We start from the raw sequence: 21,853 nt of genomic DNA, 5'->3' as shown, positions 1-21,853 counted from the left end.
CTGCAACTATGGGCAGATGGTGAGAAGAATAGCAGTCAGCTATGGGCAGGTGAGAAGAATAGCAGACAAATATGGGCAGGTGAGAAGAATAGTAGACAGATATGGGCAGGTGAGAAGAATAGCAGACAGATATGGGAAGGTGAGAAGAATAGCAGACAGATATGGGAAGGTGAGAAGAATAGCAGACAAATATGGGCAGGTGAGAAGAATAGCAGACAGATATGGGAAGGTGAGAAGAATAGCAGACAGATATGGGCAGGTGAGAAGAATAGCAGACAGATATGGGCAGGTGCAGGTGAGAAGAATAGCAGACAGACATGGGCAGGTGAGAAGAATAGCAGGCAGATATGGACAGGTGGTGAGAAGAATAGCAGACAGATATGGGCAGGTGAGAAGAATAGCAGACAGACATGGGGAGGTGAGAAGAATATCAGACAGATATGGGCAGGTGAGAGGAATAGCAGACAGATATGGGCAGGTGAGAAGAATAGCAGACAGATATGGACAGGTGGTGAGAAGAATAGCAGACAGATATGGGCAGGTACAGGTGAGAAGAATAGCAGACAGATATGGGCAGGTACAGGTGAGAAGAATAGCAGACAGACATGGGCAGGTACAGGTGAGAAGAATAGCAGACAGATATGGGCAGGTACAGGTGAGAAGAATAGCAGACAGACATGGGCAGGTGAGAAGAATAGCAGACAGACATGGGCAGGTACAGGTGAGAAGAACCATATTAGTATGTGGAAAAAGCGCATCTCTCTCTTTCTTTCGCCTTTCCTCAGTCTCTCTCATTTGTTCTCCCTCTCCTGTCCTCTTGTCTTCTCCCCCTCCTTCTCCCTCCCTCCCAGCCCACTCGTGTAAGCAGCCAGAGAGCCCGGCCCATGTGGAGGTGATGGGGATGGACCTGCCAGGGTTTGGCTACACCCTCCTCTACTCCTGCCAGGCTGGGTTCTTCCTGTCCGGGGGCTCGGAACACCGCGTCTGCAAGTCCGACGGTACCTGGACCGGGAAGATGCCCATTTGTCGAGGTACAGGACAGGAACATGACATGTCCAGTGTGTTTGTTTGTGTCTGTGTGGCTCCAGGGTGAAGTTCCACCTAACTTTCCACCAATCCTAACCTTAGCCGTGTGTGTGTGTGTGTGTGTGTGTGTGTGTGTGTGTGTGTGCGTGTGCGTGTGTGTGTGTGTGTGTGTGTGCAATGGCATATGCTGATACAGTACAGAGGCTCTCTTGTGCCGCAGGCCGTGATTGCAGCCGCAATGGTATGGAGCATATTCACACACACTCCTGGCCACTGCTGCATCGCACAGCTGTGCATTGCAGGCCACAGAGTAATTACACACACATTAACAGATGTGTAATGTTGTGGGAGAAGTTCCCACTGTGCCAGGCTGCTCTGCTACCACTGCAGCAGACAGCATCTTGTGCTATTCTAGTGTCTATCATGCCAGTGCAGTGGAACAGACAGGACACCGATGGCCCACCGATGGCACTTACCTTCACTGTCATGTAGAGGGCCACAGAACACGCCCTACTGCAGAACCCCATGCATGCTTATTTCTGGCTTTCTTCTTACCAGATACCTTTTATACTTTTATTACCAAAAACATCATGAGAGGAAAGCTTGCAAGTTAGCATGTCATTGTACTATGTAGACTTCGCTGTATGCTGTGAATATCCGTAGGACAAATCAACTTGGATTTGATTAGATTTTCTATCATTTGTACAAGATGTCATGCTTGACTTTTACATTCCAGGACACACCATTTGCATTTATTACCCAGATTGCCCAGATTACCCAGATCCAGACATTTAGAAATTCCACATCCAGAACTCTAAATGGAACTGACAATAGAACTCAGAATTCGACCCCAAGGAGTTAAATTGCATTATCTGTTGATGTGTGTTGCTGATGCACATCATTACATGATTAGAAGTCCCCACATGGGGAAGTTGATTTGATATAATGGGACTAATGCTCTTTTTTTGTCTCCTATAGCTGGGTCCAAACTCTCAGAGAAGCCCATCAAGCCAGTGGCAGGGACACCCAGTCCCAAGCTGAACGGTGAGTGCCTGACTGAAGTGTCATCACCACACACACACACACACACACACACACACACACACACACACACACACACACACACACACACACACACACACCATTACAGCAACATCAAAAAGAGCAATGTTCTGATTACAAAATACTACTCTGATGCCGGTACTGTAAAGTGCAGCTAGCATTCACAACAGAATGAATATGAACAGCTTCATCTGGCCTCGCAGGGGGCGAGCGCTTCGCTAATAGCACCTCAGAAGGACTGGTGTCCTTAATTCAATCTTGAGTGCCCCTCTTGAGGGACTAGAAGTTAATGAAGACTGGAAAAAGTGAGTCTGACGGTAAAACGTCCCGGCAGCACAGGCCTGACAGTCTTACGCTCTCTCTCGTTCTCTCTCTCTTTCTCTTTTACTCTTTCTCTCTCTCACAGAGTAATCTGTGGTGCAGTGATATAGCAGCCCAACCATCCCAAAGTTTACGCTGCCTTCATAACAAGTTTAACATTTATCAACTTAGAGAGGAACTAAGTTTTTTAAAAGCTTGGAGGTAAATTACTAAGTTTGACATGAGTGTCACATTTTAGGGAAAACCCAGATGCAGACAGTGTTGAAGTAACAACAGTTTATTACTAGAACAGGGGAATGCAAAACGCCAGGTCAAGGGCAGGCAGAGGTCAGTAATCCAGATCAGATTCAAAAGGTACAGAACGGCAGGCAGGCTCAGGGTCAGGGCAGGCAGTCTCAGGGTCAGGGCAGGCAGTCTCAGGGTCAGGGCAGGCAGTCTCAGGGTCAGGGCAGGCAGAATGGTCAAAACCGGGGAAACTATAAAACAGAAACTATAGAAAAAGACAGGAGCAATGGGGAAAATGCTGTTAGGCTTGACGGACAAAACGAACTGGCAACAGAAAAACAGAGAACACTGGTATAAAAATGGGAATAATGGGGGAAGATGGGCAACACCTGGAGGGGGGTGGAAACAAGCACAAAGTGAAACAGATCAGGGTGTGACACAGGATGAAAGGTCCCAGGGCCCTGTGTCTGTGAACATTAGTAGTATTTGATCAATCATGATGAATTCTATAGACTTACAAACAGTGACAGTATGACTTAACCAAGGTCTTATTTTTCTGTTTTCCTCTTATTTCTTAAAATATTTGTTCAGTTTTATTGAAAGAATAGAAATGAAAAGAGAAGACAGTGTGAAGACCGGTGGGGCCAGGATTCGATCCCACGCAGGCAAGCGCAGGCAAGGGGATGGCGTGTGGACTAAACCGCTTGACCAACCTCAGGCACAACCAAGGCCCTCTAATAATCAATATTGTCTATGCTCTGTTTCAGTTCCTGATGACGTCTTTGCTCCTAACTATATCTGGAAGGGTTCATACAACTACAAGGGAAGAAAACAACCAATGACTCTGAGTATCACGAGCTTTAACGCCACCACGGGAAGGGTTAACGTATCCTTGACCAATAGCAACATGGAACTGCTGCTTTCAGGTACGACATCTGCATTTTACGCCATATTACACAGAGAGGACACGCTAGGCAAGGTCCGTAGCCACTCCTTGAACACACACACACACACAGATGAATACACACACACAGATTCACACACACATAGCATGTCATCATGTAGTCACTGGAGTAGAATGGAGCTGGCGTTTCAGATGCAGAGTTTCTCTCCCACAATATGCATATGACTAGAAATGAGTGTTACTAAACATAGCTGACATCGTTTGATTGGTAGGGCCTTAATGTCAGACGGTGTCCATTTAGGACTGTATCTACTTAGTGGGAAATTCAATTATGTTGTTTATTTGCCTGTGTGGAGGACATTTGCTAACGTAGAAAAGGGCATTTATGGTCTGTCTGATCTGAGAACATGTTTTGAGTTGAGGTGTTTTGATTTTTCAGTGTGCTGTAATTGATTTGAAAGCTATGACTCATTTATTTCATATTCATTTTTGGGGGGTGTTTTCGCATAGCCCCTTAATATAATATTTATTCTGTTCCTTAATGTGCCTTCATTAGTGTAGCCTAATGGATGTGTAAAACTACCCCCCCCCCCCACACACATTTCTCTTAAATGAAATATTAATCTGATCTGACAAATCTTTCACGGATTTACCATAATTATCTGGAGAGAAGAGTCCCCTTCTCCTCTTCCCCCCACTCCTTTCCTCTCACTCCTTCTCCTATTCCCCTTCACTCCTTCCCTCGCACTCCTTCCACCCTCACTCCTCCGACACTCTTTCCCCCCTTCTCCTCTTCCTCCCTCACTCCTTCCCCTCACTCCTCACTCCTTTCCCCCTCAGTCCTTCCCCTCCCTCTTTCCCCCTCACTCCTTTTCCCTCACTCCTTCTCCCTCACTCCTTCCCCCTCTCTTCTTCTCCTCTCTCTTCTTCTCCCCTCACTCCTTCTCCCCTCACTCCTTCTCCCCTCACTCCTTCTCCCCTCACTCCCCCCTCACTCCTTCTCCCCTCAATCCTCCCCCCCTCACTCCTTCCCCCATCACTCCTTCTCCCCTCACTCCTTCTCCCCTCACTCCTTCCCCCATCACTCCTTCTCCCCTCACTCCTTCCCCCTCACTCCTTCTCCCCACCCTCCTTCTCCCCATCACTCCTTCTCCCATCACTCCTTCTCCCCTCACTCTTCTCCCCTCACTCCTTCTCCCCTCACTCCTTCTCCCCATCAGTCCTTCTCCCATCACTCCTTCTCCCCTCACTCTTCTCCCCTCACTCTTCTCCCCATCACTCCTTCTCCCCTCACTCTTCTCCCCATCACTCCTTCTCCCATCACTCCTTCTCCCCTCACTCTTCTCCCCATCACTCCTTCTCCCATCACTCCTTCTCCCCTCACTCTTCTCCCCTCACTCCTTCCCCCTCACTCTTCTCCCCACACTCCTTCTCCCATCACTCCTTTTCCCTCACTCTTCTCCCCACACTCCTTCTCCCATCACTCCTTTCCCCTCACTCTTCTCCCCACACTCCTTCTCCCATCACTCCTTTCCCCTCACTCCTTCTCCCATCACTCCTTTCCCCTCACTCTTCTCCCCACACTCCTTCTCCCATCACTCCTTCTCCCCTCACTCCTTCTCCCCACACTCCTTCTCCCCTCACTCCTTCTCCCCTCACTCTTCTCCCCACACTCCTTCTCCCATCACTCCTTCTCCCCTCACTCCTTCTCCCATCACTCCTTCTCCCCTCACTCCTTCTCCCCTCACTCCTTCCCCCCCACTCTTCTCCCCTCACTCCTTCTCCCCACACTCCTTCTCCCCTCACTCCTTCTCCCCTCACTCTTCTCCCCACACTCCTTCTCCCATCACTCCTTCTCCCCTCACTCCTTCTCCCCACACTCCTTCTCCCATCACTCCTTCTCCCCTCACTCTTCTCCCCTCACTCCTTCTCCCCTCACTCTTCTCCCCACACTCCTTCTCCCCTCACTCCTTCTCCCCTCACTCCTTCTCCCCTCACTCCTTCTCCCCTCACTCTTCTCCCCTCACTCCTTCTCCCCACACTCCTTCTCCCCTCACTCCTTCTCCTCACACTCCTTCCCCCCTCACTCCTTCCCCCTCACTCCTTTCCCCCTCACTCCTTCTCCCATCACTCCTTCTCCCCATCACTCCTTCTCCCATCACTCCTTCTCCCCTCACTCTTCTCCCCTCACTCCTTCTCCCCTCACTCCTTCTCCCCATCACTCCTTCTCCCCCTCACTCCTTCTCCCCTCACTCCTTCTCCCCTCACTCCTTCTCCCCATCACTCCTTCTCCCCCTCACTCCTTCTCCCCTCACTCCTTCCCCCATCACTCCTTCCCCATCACTCCTTCCCTCTCTCTTCTTCTCCCCTCACTCCTTCTCCCCTCACTCCTTCCCCCATCACTCCTTCCCCATCACTCCTGCCCCATCACTCCTTCCCTCTCTCTTCTTCTCCCCTCACTCCTTCCCCCTCACTCCTTCCCCCTCACTCCTTCTCCCCATCACTCCTTCTCCCATCACTCCTTCTCCCCTCACTCCTTTCCCCTCACTCTTCTCCCCTCACTCCTTCCCCCATCACTCCTTCTCCCCTCACTCCTTCTCCCCTCACTCCTTCCCCCATCACTCCTTCCCCATCACTCCTTCCCTCTCTCTTCTTCTCCCCTCACTCCTTCCCCCTCACTCCTTCTCCCCTCACTCCTTTCCCTCACTCCTTTCCCCCTCACTCCTTCCCTCTCTCTTCTTCTCCCCTCACTCCTTCCCCCTCACTCCTTCTCCCCTCACTCCTTTCCCTCACTCCTTTCCCCCTCACTCCTTCCCCCTCTCTTCTTCTCCCCTCACTCCTTCCCCTCACTCCTTTCCCCATCACTCCTTCTCCCCCTCACTCCTTCCCCTCACTCCTTCCCCCTCTCTTCTTCTCCCCCTCACTCCTTCTCCCCTCACTCCTTTCCCTCACTTCTTTCCCTCACTCCTTTCCCCATCACTCCTTCTCCCCTCACTCCTTCCCCTCACTTCTTCCCCATCTCACTCCTTCCCCCCTCACTCCTACTCCCTCGTTTCTCCACAGCTGCCTTTAACCTAGCTGACATGTGATTTACATCATCAAATAAATCAGCTTAATTTAAATTGGACTTTGAATTGCCCAGCAGCCGTTGCAAATTATGACACAGAAAGGTGAATGCAGCGCTATTCACTCACTGAAAAGAAATGTGTCTGGGAGATATAGAAATCACAAAGTGATCATACCGCTGAGGCACAGGAGGAGGCCATTTTGTGTTTTTAATAAGAGGGGACCATTAGCTTATTTCACATTTAGAGAGGCCAGGCAGTGGATTGAGCATGTTAATTGAATGTGTGTTATTACTACCACTGTGTACATCAGTCTGTTTGGAGCGACAGCGAAGGGCCGGGGCCTCTGATAGGCCTTAATATGGTGCTCCCTGTCTCTGCCTTCGGTTGTAGGAGGCTGTTAGTAATAGAAAGTACGGTTGATGAGTGAGTGTTCTACTACAGTAAATTGCTCCATGGTTGAAGAAGATAGCGCTCAGTGTTTATATCACCTCTTTTCATTTTCCACACAGACACATACAGACGAAGAGTGAGATAGGAGAGGGAGACCATCATCATTGGGTCATTGTCTGTGATTGTGTCCCCTGAGTACCACCAGTTACAGTATATCAGTGTTGTGCCTTGGCCTCACATCACCCCTCTTGTCCTCCTGTGTTGTTTTGTGTTGTGCTGCAGGTGTCTATAAGAGCCAGGAAGCACGGTTGATGCTGCTCATGTACCATGTGAAAACGTCCACTCACACCACGCTGGGCAAGGTCAAGGAGGAGACGTGGTCCATGGACGGTTTTGTAAGTTTACCGTTTCGTAACATTTACATGTTGGTCATTTAGTAGCGCTTTCATCCAGAACGATTTATAGAGATCTTGCTACTCATTGGACGTGGTGTATTAATGTTGAAATGGCATCTGAGAAACCAATGTAAATCAACGAGGGAGCTCTGCTGAAAAACGACAGCCGTGCACCTGGTGATCCAAACGGGTTACCAGGTGTTATTTCATGTGTATTACAAAATGGACTCAAATGCTTTCCCTGTTTTGTATTTAGTAAAAATGCAATTCTGAAAATATGGATTTTTCCTTTATAATTCTACCCCATGGTGAAAAGTACCATTCAAAAGGACGTGACTGACGGGACTACCTGACTGACTGATTGACTGACTGATTGATTGATTGACTTGCTGACTGACTGATCATATCTGTCTGCCTGTATTCTCCTAGGTGTCTGCAGAGCCTGATGGTGCCACCTATGTCTTTCAAGGCTTCATACAGGGTAGAGACTACGGTCAGTTTGGACTGCAGAGGCTAGGTAAACATCACCACATATCCACTGTGTTTTTATATCAACTTTCTCACTGTCAACAATATTGTGTCATTTCAGTATATAGAAATAAAAAGCGTATGTCAGAAATATTTGATATAGACTAAAAGGTTACTGTGAGAATATTCATGTTGTTCCTCTCCCACACAGGTCTTAACATGTCAGAGAGTAATAACTCGTCCAATCCACCTCATGGTACAAACAGTAGCTCTGTGGCCATAGCAATCCTTGTGCCTTTTTTCGCCCTGATATTTGCAGGCTTCGGGTTTTATCTTTACAAACAGCGGTAAGTGTACCTACCTACCTACCAGCTATTATTACCTACCTACCAGCTATTATTACCTACCTACCAGCTATTATTACCTACCTACCTACCTACCAGCTATTATTACCTACCTACAACCAGCTGTTATTACCGACCGACCTACCACCAGCTATTATTACCTACCTACCTACCAGCTATTATTACCTACCTACCAGCTATTATTACCGACCTACCAGCTATTATTACCTACCTACCAGCTATTATTACCGACCTACCAGCTATTATTACCTACCGACCTACCACCAGCTATTATAACCGACCTACCACCAGCTATTATAACCGACCTACCACCAGCTATTATAACCGACCTACCACCAGCTATTATAACCGACCTACCACCAGCTATTATAACCGACCTACCACCAGCTATTATTACCGACCGACCTACCACCAGCTATTATAACCGACCTACCACCAGCTATTATAACCGACCTACCACCAGCTATTATTACCGACCGACCTACCACCAGCTATTATAACCGACCTACCACCAGCTATTATTACCGACCGACCTACCACCAGCTATTATAACCGACCTACCACCAGCTATTATTACCGACCGACCTACCACCAGCTATTATAACCGACCTACCACCAGCTATTATAACCGACCTACCACCAGCTATTATTACCGACCGACCTACCACCAGCTATTATAACCGACCTACCACCAGCTATTATAACCGACCTACCACCAGCTATTATTACCGACCGACCTACCACCAGCTATTATTACCGACCTACCACCGGCTATTATTACCGACCGACCTACCACCAGCTATTATTACCGACCGACCTACCACCAGCTATTATTACCGACCGACCTACCACCAGCTATTATAACCGACCTACCACCAGCTATTATTACCGACCGACCTACCACCAGCTATTATTACCGACCGACTTACCACCAGCTATTATTACCGACCGACCTACCACCAGCTAGTATTACCGACCGACCTACCACCAGCTAGTATTACCGACCGACCTACCACCAGCTAGTATTACCGACCGACCTACCACCAGCTATTATTACCAACCTACCACCAGCTATTATTACGAGACCGACCTTCCACCAGCTATTATAACCGACCTACCACCAGCTATTATTACCAACCTACCACCAGCTAGTATTACCGACCGACCTACCACCAGCTATTACCGACCGACCTACCACCAGCTATTACCGACCGACCTACCACCAGCTATTATTACCAACCTACCACCAGCTATTATTACCGACCGACCTTCCACCAGCTATTATAACCGACCTACCACCAGCTATTATTACCAACCTACCACCAGCTAGTATTACCGACCGACCTACCACCAGCTATTACCGACCGACCTACCACCAGCTATTATTACCGACCTACCAGCAGCTATTATTACCAACCTACCACCAGCTAGTATTACCGACCGACCTACCACCAGCTAGTATTACCGACCGACCTACCACCAGCTATTATAACCGACCTACCACCAGCTATTATTACCAACCTACCACCATCTATTATTACCGACCGACCTACCACCAGCTAGTATTACCGACCTACCACCAGCTAGTATTACCGACCGACGACCTACCACCAGCTATTATTACCGAGCGACCTACCACCAGCTATTATTACCAACCTACCACCAGCTAGTATTACCGACCGACCTACCACCAGCTATTACCGACCGACCTACCACCAGCTATTATTACCGACCTACCACCAGCTATTATTACCGACCTACCACCAGCTAGTATTACCGACCGACCTACCACCAGCTAGTATTACCGACCGACCTACCACCAGCTAGTATTACCGACCGACCTACCACCAGCTATTATAACCGACCTACCACCAGCTATTATTACCAACCTACCACCAGCTATTATTACCGACCGACCTACCACCAGCTAGTATTACCGACCTACCACCAGCTATTATTACCAACCTACCACCAGCTATTATTACCGACCGACCTACCACCAGCTATTAATACCGACAGACTTACCACCAGCTATTATTACCGACCAACCTACCACCAGCTAGTATTACCGACCGACCTACCACCAGCTATTATTACCGACCGACCTACCACCAGCTATTAATACCGACAGACTTACCACCAGCTATTATTACCGACCGACCTACCACCAGCTAGTATTACCGACCGACCTACCACCAGCTATTATTACCGACCGACCTACCACCAGCTATTATTACCGACGACCTACCACCAGCTATTATTACCGACCGACCTACCACCAGCTATTATTACCGACCGACCTACCACCAGCTATTATTACCGACCGACCTACCACCAGCTAGTATTACCGACCGACCTACCACCAGCTATTATTACCGACCGACCTACCACCAGCTATTATTACCGACCGACCTACCACCAGCTATTATTACCGACGACCTACCACCCGCTATTATTACCAACCTACCACCAGCTATTATTACCGACCGACCTACCACCAGCTATTATTACCGACCTACCACCAGCTATTATTACCGACCGACCTACCACCAGCTAGTATTACCGACCGACCTACCACCAGCTAGTATTACCGACCGACCTATCACCAGCTATTATTACCGACCTATCACCAGCTATTATTACCAACCTACCACCAGCTATTATTACCGACCTACCACCAGCTATTATTACCGACCGACCTACCACCAGCTATTATTACCGACCTACCACCAGCTAGTATTACCGACCGACCTACCACCAGCTATTATTACCAACCTACCACCAGCTATTAATACCGACCGACCTACCACCAGCTAGTATTACCAACCGACCTACCACCAGCTATTAATACCGACCGACCTACCACCAGCTATTATTACCGAGCGACCTACCACCAGCTATTATTACCAACCTACCACCAGCTAGTATTACCGACCGACCTACCACCAGCTATTACCGACCGACCTACCACCAGCTATTATTACCGACCTACCACCAGCTATTATTACCGACCTACCACCAGCTAGTATTACCGACCGACCTACCACCAGCTAGTATTACCGACCGACCTACCACCAGCTAGTTTTACCGACCGACCTACCACCAGCTATTATAACCGACCTACCAACAGCTATTATTACCAACCTACCACCAGCTATTATTACCGACCGACCTACCACCAGCTAGTATTACCGACCTACCACCAGCTATTATTACCAACCTACCACCAGCTATTATTACCGACCGACCTACCACCAGCTATTAATACCGACAGACTTACCACCAGCTATTATTACCGACCAACCTACCACCAGCTAGTATTACCGACCGACCTACCACCAGCTAGTATTACCGACCGACCTACCACCAGCTATTATTACCGACCGACCTACCACCAGCTATTAATACCGACAGACTTACCACCAGCTATTATTACCGACCGACCTACCACCAGCTAGTATTACCGACCGACCTACCACCAGCTATTATTACCGACCGACCTACCACCAGCTATTATTACCGACGACCTACCACCAGCTATTATTACCGACCGACCTACCACCAGCTATTATTACCGACCGACCTACCACCAGCTATTATTACCGACCGACCTACCACCAGCTAGTATTACCGACCGACCTACCACCAGCTATTATTACTGACCGACCTACCACCAGCTATTATTACCGACCGACCTACCACCAGCTATTATTACCGACGACCTACCACCAGCTATTATTACCAACCTACCACCAGCTATTATTACCGACCGACCTACCACCAGCTATTATTACCGACCTACCACCAGCTATTATTACCGACCGACCTACCACCAGCTAGTATTACCGACCGACCTACCACCAGCTAGTATTACCGACCGACCTATCACCAGCTATTATTACCAACCTACCACCAGCTATTATTACCGACCTACCACCAGCTATTATTACCGACCGACCTACCACCAGCTATTATTACCGACCTACCACCAGCTAGTATTACCGACCGACCTACCACCAGCTATTATTACCAACCTACCACCAGCTATTAATACCGACCGACCTACCACCAGCTAGTATTACCGACCGACCTACCACCAGCTATTAATACCGACCGACCTACCACCAGCTATTATTACCGACCTACCACCAGCTAGTCTTACCGACCTACCACCAGCTAGTCTTACCGACCTATCACCAGCTAGTCTTACCGACCTACCACCAGCTAGTATTACCGACCTACCACCAGCTAGTCTTACCGACCTACCACCAGCTAGTCTTACCGACCTATCACCAGCTAGTCTTACCGACCTACCACCAGCTAGTCTTACCGACCTACCACCAGCTAGTCTTACCGACCTATCACCAGCTAGTCTTACCGACCTACCACCAGCTAGTCTTACCGACCTACCACCAGCTAGTCTTACCGACCTACCACCAGCTAGTCTTACCGACCTACCACCAGCTAGTCTTACCGACCTACCACCAGCTAGTCTTACCGACCTATCACCAGCTAGTCTTACCGACCTACCACCAGCTAGTCTTACCGACCTACCACCAGCTAGTCTTACCGACCTACCACCAGCTAGTCTTACCGACCTACCACCAGCTAGTCTTACCGACCTACCACCAGCTAGTCTTACCGACCTACCACCAGCTAGTCTTACCGACCTACCACCAGCTAGTCTTACCGACCTACCACCAGCTAGTCTTACCGACCTACCACCAGCTAGTCTTACCGACCTACCACCAGCTAGTCTTACCGACCTACCACCAGCTAGTCTTACCGACCTACCACCAGCTAGTCTTACCGACCTACCACCAGCTAGTCTTACCGACCTACCACCAGCTAGTCTTACCGACCTACCACCAGCTAGTCTTACCGACCTACCACCAGCTAGTCTTACCGACCTATCACCAGCTAGTCTTACCGACCTACCACCAGCTAGTATTACCTGCACAGTATACTGTGCTACTGTGTCAGGAGCTACAGCATTTGTGTTACGTACTGGTTGTTGTTATTCACATGTAGGACCATGAACAATTCCTGTGTTTCTCCACAGGACTGCCCCTTAAACGCACTACATATTCTTAGAAAAGCTACATGTTGACTTCATACTGACTTCTTCTCTTCCACTGAGTCTGAACAATGTGTTGGTCCTTCTCTAGGACTACTCCTAAAGCCCAGTACACAGGCTGCTCCGTCCACGAGAACAACAACGGCCAGGCGGCCTTCGAGAACCCCATGTACAACACCAGTGCCAAGTCGGTGGAAGGCAAAGCTGTCCGGTTCGACCCTAACCTGAATACAGTCTGCACAATGGTATAATGAAGTCCGCTTGGCGACTGCATCATTTTTTTCTTATTTTTGTATCGGGGTAAAAAAAGAACAGGAAAATGCTTTTGCGAAACGAGCGGATTTAATTGAGATTTAGACTTGCGATAGAGATGGAAGACAGTCCAGTCTAGGTGTGTTGGCCATGGTGGCAACAGAGGTACAAGAAACAAATCCTCTGGTACTTAAAGCACACTCTTCAGGAACTTTGACTGGTCATGTGTGTCGAGAAGGACACTTATTGGGAGACTAGACCAACATCACGTTTTAGAAGACTGAACTGAGAACTGAGAAACATAAAAACCCAAATCTTCACAGTGGTCGACGAGTGACTTGGAGAGTTCTGACGTTACCTTATTATATTGCACTCTGCGAGTGTTTCTTCTTCACAGTCGACTGGGTCTTTTTTATAAATTGAAAAGGATCTGTAAATCTTCTTCTTGCATATATGAGAAGCATTCACCACCTATATTTTTGTGCTATATATTATCATGTGGGAGGGGCCAATGGCAGCGAGATTATATGAAGCGTTTATAGAAAAGAGAAGAAGAAAATAAAATATTTCAAAAGAATTCTGTTCACAACAAAAAAAAACACAGAAGTATTTTGGGGTTCATTTTTAAAGTGTTAAATTGTTTTTTAAAACAACGGTTTTGACCGTAACTCCCTCTTCTCTAGCTTCAGTCCCACGTTCTGTGTTTTTTCCCCACTGAGCCAATCAGGGGTGTTTGAAGTACTGATGTTAACTGTGAGGTGTGAATAGAAGGGGTTTTCTGGATTATTGAACTCTTATTTTGCCATTTTGGATCATGACCCAAAGATCGAACTTTCCAGACAACATTTTCATTTTGACTTTTCATTATATTGCACTTTTTTTGTTACGATTTTCTTTTGTTTCAATAGTTGTTGCAGTATTCGTCGATGTATCCAAGTGGGTCATTTTTACACAGTGCCTACCAAACACCATGTGAATCAGGTCTGCTGCTCTTTCCTCTTCTCCTCATCCCCCCCGTTCCTGTCTTTCACTTTTCTAATCTACGGCCTCATTCCCTCTCTCCTTCACCTCACATGACTTGATGTGTTGCTGAACACTTAACACGGACACAGTCTGGTGACACACCACAGCTCCATTCCACTCATTAGGTGACAGGTTTTGTTTTACCTTTCAATCTATTTTGCCACTTAGTTTCTCCTATAAAATTGACTGCAATAAAGAACCCATACAATTCTAGGATTGGACTGTAAAATTGAACTACTATTTGCAGTACAGTACAACTTGGTACTCCTATGTTAAATGCATTGAAAATATATAACAAAAAAAATAGAAAAAATGTGATTAAAAAAGTGTTTTATAAAGAAATATATTTTTATGAACAAATTATTTGTAAAATGTATGAATCTATTATGTACATTTTCAATGCAATGTAAGATTAAAAAAGGCAAATTGCTTTTGTAAAGTGTTGTCTCTTTCTTAACTGCTATTTGTTTAGTTTAGATTTGTTATATATAGATATATATTTAAGTGATAATGCCCTCGAAGCCGTTGTTTGGAGGATATATTGGCACGGGTGTTGTTAACCTTGCCAATATATCCTCTAAACACCGGCTTTGAGGGCATTATCCCTTTTATACAACGGGTTACCAACATATTCAAATAATGACAAATAATGTGCATCAATAACATTGCGCAGTCTGATGGAACGAAGTAAATAAGCATTTTAACGTCAAATAAAATGTTATTGGTCAAGTACACATTTTTAGCATATGTTATTCCAGTGCATCGATTTAGCTGGTGGTAACTTGTGGAATAGACATGGCTGGAATATGGTTTTTCTATCATTTCCCTCTGGTTACAGTTAGCCTTTGCATGGATTGGCTTCCATGATGAATATAGCCAGTCAACCAACACAATCCAAACAATCCCTCAACACGGACAGAGACCCAGAAATAGCCTTAAGCCACTGAACAAATATCTGTTGCACTAATTCTCCTTCATTACGGCCATGTTTGTTTGACCACTCTGTCATTGTTTGGTTCATAGAAGGCTGTATGAAAAGCCCCAGGAATCCCTGCTGGGTATAATAGTTACGTTCTTTCCTTTGACACCGCCTAAAAGAGGGTCAGTGCTACCTGGCATCCTTGGGATGTGCCTACCCCTAAACCCTAACCCTCGTCATAAACCTTACCTAACCCTTAACCCTGTTCAATTTCAACTTCAATGGGGGTAGGGACGTCCCAAGGATTCCAGATAGCACAGAGGCTCTAATGTGGTAGCATGGCCGTCAGTAATACAGTGTAACAGTGAGCTCTGCCCATGACAGCTGGGATTCCCACTCACTTTCTTTCTCGCTCTGTCTCTCTCATTAGTGACCAATTTCTTTCTCTCCCCTCATTAGTGAGCCAATACTAGACGGCTGGGCGGGTTAGCTGATTGTCTATACAGTATACCCACACAAGAATAGGCGTTTCTAACAGTGACAGTTGAATGGAGGGCTTGTATCTATCCATGTAGAGCATTCTAGTGTTACTATCACGTTAAAGGTAAGACGCAGATGCAGACAAGGTTGAAGTAACAACAGTTTATTAGTCAAACAGGGGCGGGCAAAAGACGGTCAAGGGCAGGCAGAGGTCAGTAATCCAGAAAGATGGGGCAAAGGTACAGGACGGCAGGCTCAGGGTCGGGGTCGGGGCAGGCAGAGGTCAGTAATCCAGAAAGATGGGGCAAAGGTACAGGACGGCAGGCTCAGGGTCAGGGTTGGGGCAGGCAGAGGTCAGTAATCCAGAAAGATGGGGCAAAGGTACAGGACGGCAGGCAGGCTCAGGGTCGGGGCAGGCAGAGGTCAGTAATCCAGAAAGATGGGGCAAAGGTACAGGACGGCAGGCTCAGGGTCGGGGCAGGCAGAGGTCAGTAATCCAGAAAGATGGGGCAAAGGTACAGGACGACAGGCAGGCTCAGGGTCAGGGCAGGCAGAGGTCAGTAATCCAGAAAGATGGGGCAAAGGTACAGGACGGCAGGCAGGGTCAGGACAGGTAGGCTCAGGGTCAGGGCAGCCTCAGGGTCAGGGCAGGCAGGCTCAGGGTCAGGGCAGGTAGGCTCAGGGTCAGGGCAGCCTCAGGGTCAGGGCAGGCAGGCTCAGGGTCAGGGCAGGCAGAATGGTCAACACCGGGGAAACAGGAACAATCGAGAGACAGGAGCAGAGGGAAAAACACTGGTAGGCTTGACGAATCCCCTCTCCCTCCGTCGTTCCCGTAGTCGCCCATTGATCCTGATGGTCAAGGCTATAAGGGAATCGAGCTCTATCGGTAATTCCCGGGCTGCAAGCTCGTCCTTGACCTCCTCCGAGATTCCGTGTAGGAACATGTCGAACAGCGCTTCCGGATTCCAGGCACTCTAAGCTGCCAACGTGCAGAAATCCACCGCATAGTCTGCCACACTGCGGGAGTCCTGCCGAAGCTGGAATAGCTTTCGGGCAACCTCACTCCCGGAGAATGGGGCATCAAAAACCTTTACTTCTCCGGTGAACTCCTCCAGACTGACGCATATGGCCGGCTGTTGCTTCCATACGGCTGTAGTCCAGGCGAGCGCCCTCCCGGATATCAACGTGATTAGGTACGCTATCTTAGAGCGGTCCGAGGGGAAGGAGAAGGGCTGAAGCTCGAAGATGAGAGCACATTGAGCTAGAAAGGCCCGACAGGTGCCCGGTTCTTAATTGAAGCGTTCCGGGGGAGGTAAGCGGGGCCTCACCGGAGTGACCGGTAACTCAGTAACTCAGCTGCTCAGTAACTCAGGAGTGACTCAGTAACTCAGCTGCTAACAGCTGAGTTACTGAGTGGCTGTGAGGTTACTGTCGTAGCAGGCTGCCTCCCAGCCAACCCACGGAATTGCTCCAGCAAGATGTCCAACGCCCGGTCATGGCATTCGGTCATGGCATTCGGCCAAGGTGTGGACCCCCTCCATAAGGCCACGAAGCAATTCCTTGTGCCTACCAATGGTGGCTCCAAGGGAGGAGATGGTGTTGCGCAGCTGGTCCGAGTCTGCTGGGTCAGTCATGGCCAGTTCGTACTATCACGTTTCAGGTAAGACCCAGATGCAGACAATGTCGAAGTAACAACAGTTTATTAATCGAACAGGGGCAGTCAAAAGATGGGTCAAGGGCAGGCAGAGGTCAGTAATCCAGATAGGTGGGGCAAAGGTACAGGACGGCAGGCAGGCTCAGGGTCAGGGCAGGCAGAATGGTCAACACGGGAAACTAGGAAACAGGAACAATCAAGAGCCAGGAGCAGTAGGAAAACTGCAGGATTGACAAAACAAAACGAACTGGCAACAGACAAACAGAGAACACAGGTATAAATACACAGGGGATAATGGGGAAGATGGGAGACACCTGGAGGGGGGTGTAGACAAGCACAAAGACAGGTGAAACCAATCAGGGTGCAACAGTTACTGTGTCTATGTATGTCAATTTGGTGTGGAGAAGCTAGTCAATAGATCAATACACTCCCTATTGACTTAATTGATTTACTGTCAAGACTTCTAAGTGGATATTGACAGTACCTTTCAGTTAATCATCTAATTATTTCACGTGGTTTTACTATAGCAAATCCATGTCAAGCTATTGTACCTTGTCTTTTATTTAGCTGTTCTCTCATCCCATATACAGAAATAAGAGAGTAAAGGTAGGGTATCATGGGGGCATAGGTCATGATGTTTAACCCCAAAATAACATTGAAATATACAGTGTATGTCAAGCAACAATAATAGCCATCATTAATCTGTGTAGTCACCTGACAGTATGACGCTACAGCTTGTGTTTATAATAAACATGACCACGGCACAATACATAGCACTGGATCATAGCACTGGAACATAGCACTGGAACATAGCACTGGAAAATAGAACTGGATCATAACACTGGAACATAGCACTGGATCATAGCACTGGATCATAGCACTGGAACATAGAACTGGAACATAGGACTGGATCATAGCACTGGAACATAGAACTGGAACATAGAACTGGAACATAGCACTGGATCATATAACTGGAACATAGCACTGGATCATAGAACTGGAACATAGCACTGGAACATAGAACTGGAACATAGAACTAGAACATAGAACTGGAACATAGCACTGGATCATATAACTGGAACATAGCACTGGAACATAGAACTGGAACATAGCACTGGAACATAGAACTGGATCATAGAACTGGAACATAGCACTGGATCATAGAACTGGAACATAACACTGGAACATAGAACTGGATCATAGAACTGGAACATAGCACTGGAACATAGAACTGGATCATAGAACTGGAACATAGCACTGGATCATAGAACTGGAACATAACACTGGATCATAGCACTGGATCATAGAACTGGATCATAGCACTGGAACATAGCACTGGATCATAGCACATAATAAGAATACATCTGAAGCTGTGGAAGTAGAGAAGTTGTGGAAATATCAACGTTCCATCACGGCTTGAGAAGAGAGATGAATGGAGAGGGGGAGAGGAGATGAAACTAACCACAAGTTGCTCTGTGAGCGCTGAGAGGTTGAGAACAAACGTCTGACTGTACTACAGGTTGAGACAAAATTCAGAAAAGCAAGACAGCCTCCATTATGGATGGATATAAGCCAGGGTTTTGGGGAATGAGAAAGGAAGAGAGAGAAAGAGGGGGGAGAGAGAGATGGAGAGAATGAGTGGAGACAGAGAGATGGAGAGTGAGAGACAGCCCTCTGGTGGGTTCTGAGGACAGCAGCTGACACTCGAGCAGATTAGGGGTGATCACACACCACTGGGGTCTGATATAATGAACTAACATACTGTACACACACACTGGGGTCTGATATAATGAACTAACATACTGTACACACCACTGGGGTCTGATATAATGAACTAACATACTGTACACACACACACACACTGGGGTCTGATATAATGAACTAACATACTGTACACACACCACTGGGGTCTGATATAATGAACTAACATACTGTACACACACACACTGGGGTCTGATATAATGAACTAACATACTGTACACACCACTGGGGTCTGATATAATGAACTAACATACTGTACACACACACACACACCCACACAGAGTATTGTATAAATAACCTTGTGGGGACACACAATTCAGTCCCATTCAAAATCGTATTTTCCCTAACACTAAACATAACCCTAACTCTAATCCTAACTCTAACATGAACCCTAACCTTACCATTAACCTGAAAACCTAACCTTAACCATAAACCTAACCCGAACCCTAAAACTAACCCTAAACCTAATTCTAACCCTGACACTAATTCTAACCTTAACCGTAAACCCCCTAGAAATAGCATTTGACCTTGTGGGGGCTAACAAAATGTCCCCAGTTGGTCCAATTTTTGTTTGTTTGCTATTCTTGTGGTGACTTCTCGTCCCCACAAGTATAGGTAAACACGTCCACACACACACACACACACACACACACACACACACACACACACACACACACACACACACACACACACACACACACACACACACACACACACACACACACACACACACACACACACACACACACACACACACACACAGGGGTCTGATCTAATAAACTGGGTAGAAGAGTATGAAGAAGAGACAAGAAGGAGTAAGGCGGCTTTCAGACAGCTAGAGAACTGAGGAAATGAATGACCAATGGGAACTAACACGGGTTTTGAAAGGCTTGTAATGTGCACTATCTGAAACACACAAACAGACACACTGACAGGCAAATTAAAGGAAAATAATGTTAGATCCAGAGAGAGTAGAGTTAGATCCAGATCTGTATTGGCAACCTTGATCTGCCTATATACAGTACCACCTGTTACTGCAAGCTGAGCATGACATGAGCAGTAGACAGGCAGTGTTGTCGCTTATGCCATAACTAAAGTGTTTAGAGCCATACTGCTGAAGATCAGCTCTGAGCGTTTTCAAATCAAATCAAATGTTATTGGTCCCATACACACGGTTAACAGATGTTATTACGAGAGTAGCGAAATGCTTCTGCTTCTAGTTCCGACAGTGCAACAATATCTAACAAGTAATCTAACAATTCCACAACAACTACCTAATACAGACAAATCTAGGTAAAGGGATGGAATAAGGATGGATGAGCAATGACCGAGCGGCATAGGCAAGATGCAATAGATGGTATAAAATACAGTATATACATATGGCATGACTAATGCAAGATATGTAAACATCATTATTAAAGTGGCATTAATAGAGTGACTAGTGGTCCATTTGTTAGAATGGCCAATGATTTCAAGTCTGTGTCTAGGCAGCAGCCTCTCTGTGTTAGTGATGGCTTTTTAACAGTCTGATGGCCTTGAGATAGAAGCTATTTTTCAGTCTCTCGGTCCCAGCTTTGATGCATCTGTACTGACCTCGCTTTCTGGGTGGTAGTAGGGTGAACAGGCTTTCCACCTTCTCCACTGCTGTCCCGTCGATGTGGATAGGGGGTGCTCCCTCTGCTGTTTCCTGAATTCCAAGATCATCCCTTTGGTTTTGTTGATGTTGAGTGACAGATTGTTTTCCTGACACCACACTCCGAGTGCCCTCACCTCCTCCCTATAGGCCGTCTCGTCATTGTTGGTAATCAGACCTCCTACTGTTGTGTCGTCTGCAAACAGTTGGAGGCGTGCATGGCCACGCAGTCATGGGTGAACAGGGAGTACAGAAGGGGGCTGAGCACGCACCCTTGTGGGGCCCCAGTGTTGAGGATCAGCGAAGTGGAGATGTTGTTTCCTACCTTCACCACCTAGGGGGGGGCCGTCAGGAAGTCCGAGGGCCTTAAGCTTAATAATGAGCTTGGAGGGTTCTATGGTGTTGAATGCTGAGCTGTCGTCAATGAGCAGCATTCTTACATCCTCTTGTCCAAATGGGATAGGGCAGTGTGAAGTGTGATGGCGATTGCATCGTCTGTGGACCTATTGGGGCAGTATGCAAATTACAGTTGGTCTAAGGTGACAGGTAAAGTGGAGGTGATATCATCCTTGACTAGTCTCTCAAAGCACTTGTATGCATCGTAGAAGTTAGAGTAGCAGTGATCCAGTGTTTTGCCAGCCCAGGTACTGCAATCAATATGCTGATAGAATTTAGGTAGCCTTGTTCTCAAATTTGCTTTGTTAAAATCCCCAGCTACAATAAATACAGCCTCAGGATATATGGTTTCCAGTTTGCATAAAGTCCAGTGAAGTTCCTTGAGGGCCGTCGTGGTATCGGCTTGAGGGGGGATACACACGGCTGGGACAATA

The 21,853-nt window shown here is 47.3% G+C and overlaps 1 protein-coding gene across 5 annotated transcripts in view; it reads left to right on the top strand.

Annotated features, from left to right (window-relative positions):
* LOC129820230 (CUB and sushi domain-containing protein 3-like) overlaps nt 1–15,015 on the top strand; it is an 805,004-nt gene extending 789,989 nt beyond the window's left edge. For all 5 annotated transcript variants that reach the window (XM_055877256.1, XM_055877257.1, XM_055877255.1 and 2 more), the window contains 7 exons: nt 852–1,031; nt 2,005–2,070; nt 3,402–3,560; nt 7,279–7,391; nt 7,821–7,908; nt 8,071–8,206; nt 13,393–15,015. In XM_055877256.1, the coding sequence (XP_055733231.1) occupies nt 852–1,031; nt 2,005–2,070; nt 3,402–3,560; nt 7,279–7,391; nt 7,821–7,908; nt 8,071–8,206; nt 13,393–13,552 (902 nt within the window). In that variant the 3' untranslated portion in view covers nt 13,553–15,015. The remainder of the gene's footprint in view (nt 1–851; nt 1,032–2,004; nt 2,071–3,401; nt 3,561–7,278; nt 7,392–7,820; nt 7,909–8,070; nt 8,207–13,392) is intronic.
* Nucleotides 15,016–21,853: the final 6,838 nt, after the last annotated feature.

The sequence above is a fragment of the Salvelinus fontinalis genome, chromosome 22 (genome assembly GCF_029448725.1).
Source record: "Salvelinus fontinalis isolate EN_2023a chromosome 22, ASM2944872v1, whole genome shotgun sequence".
Taxonomy (NCBI): Eukaryota; Metazoa; Chordata; class Actinopteri; order Salmoniformes; family Salmonidae; genus Salvelinus; species Salvelinus fontinalis.
This window is presented reverse-complemented; position numbering and strand designations above follow the sequence as displayed.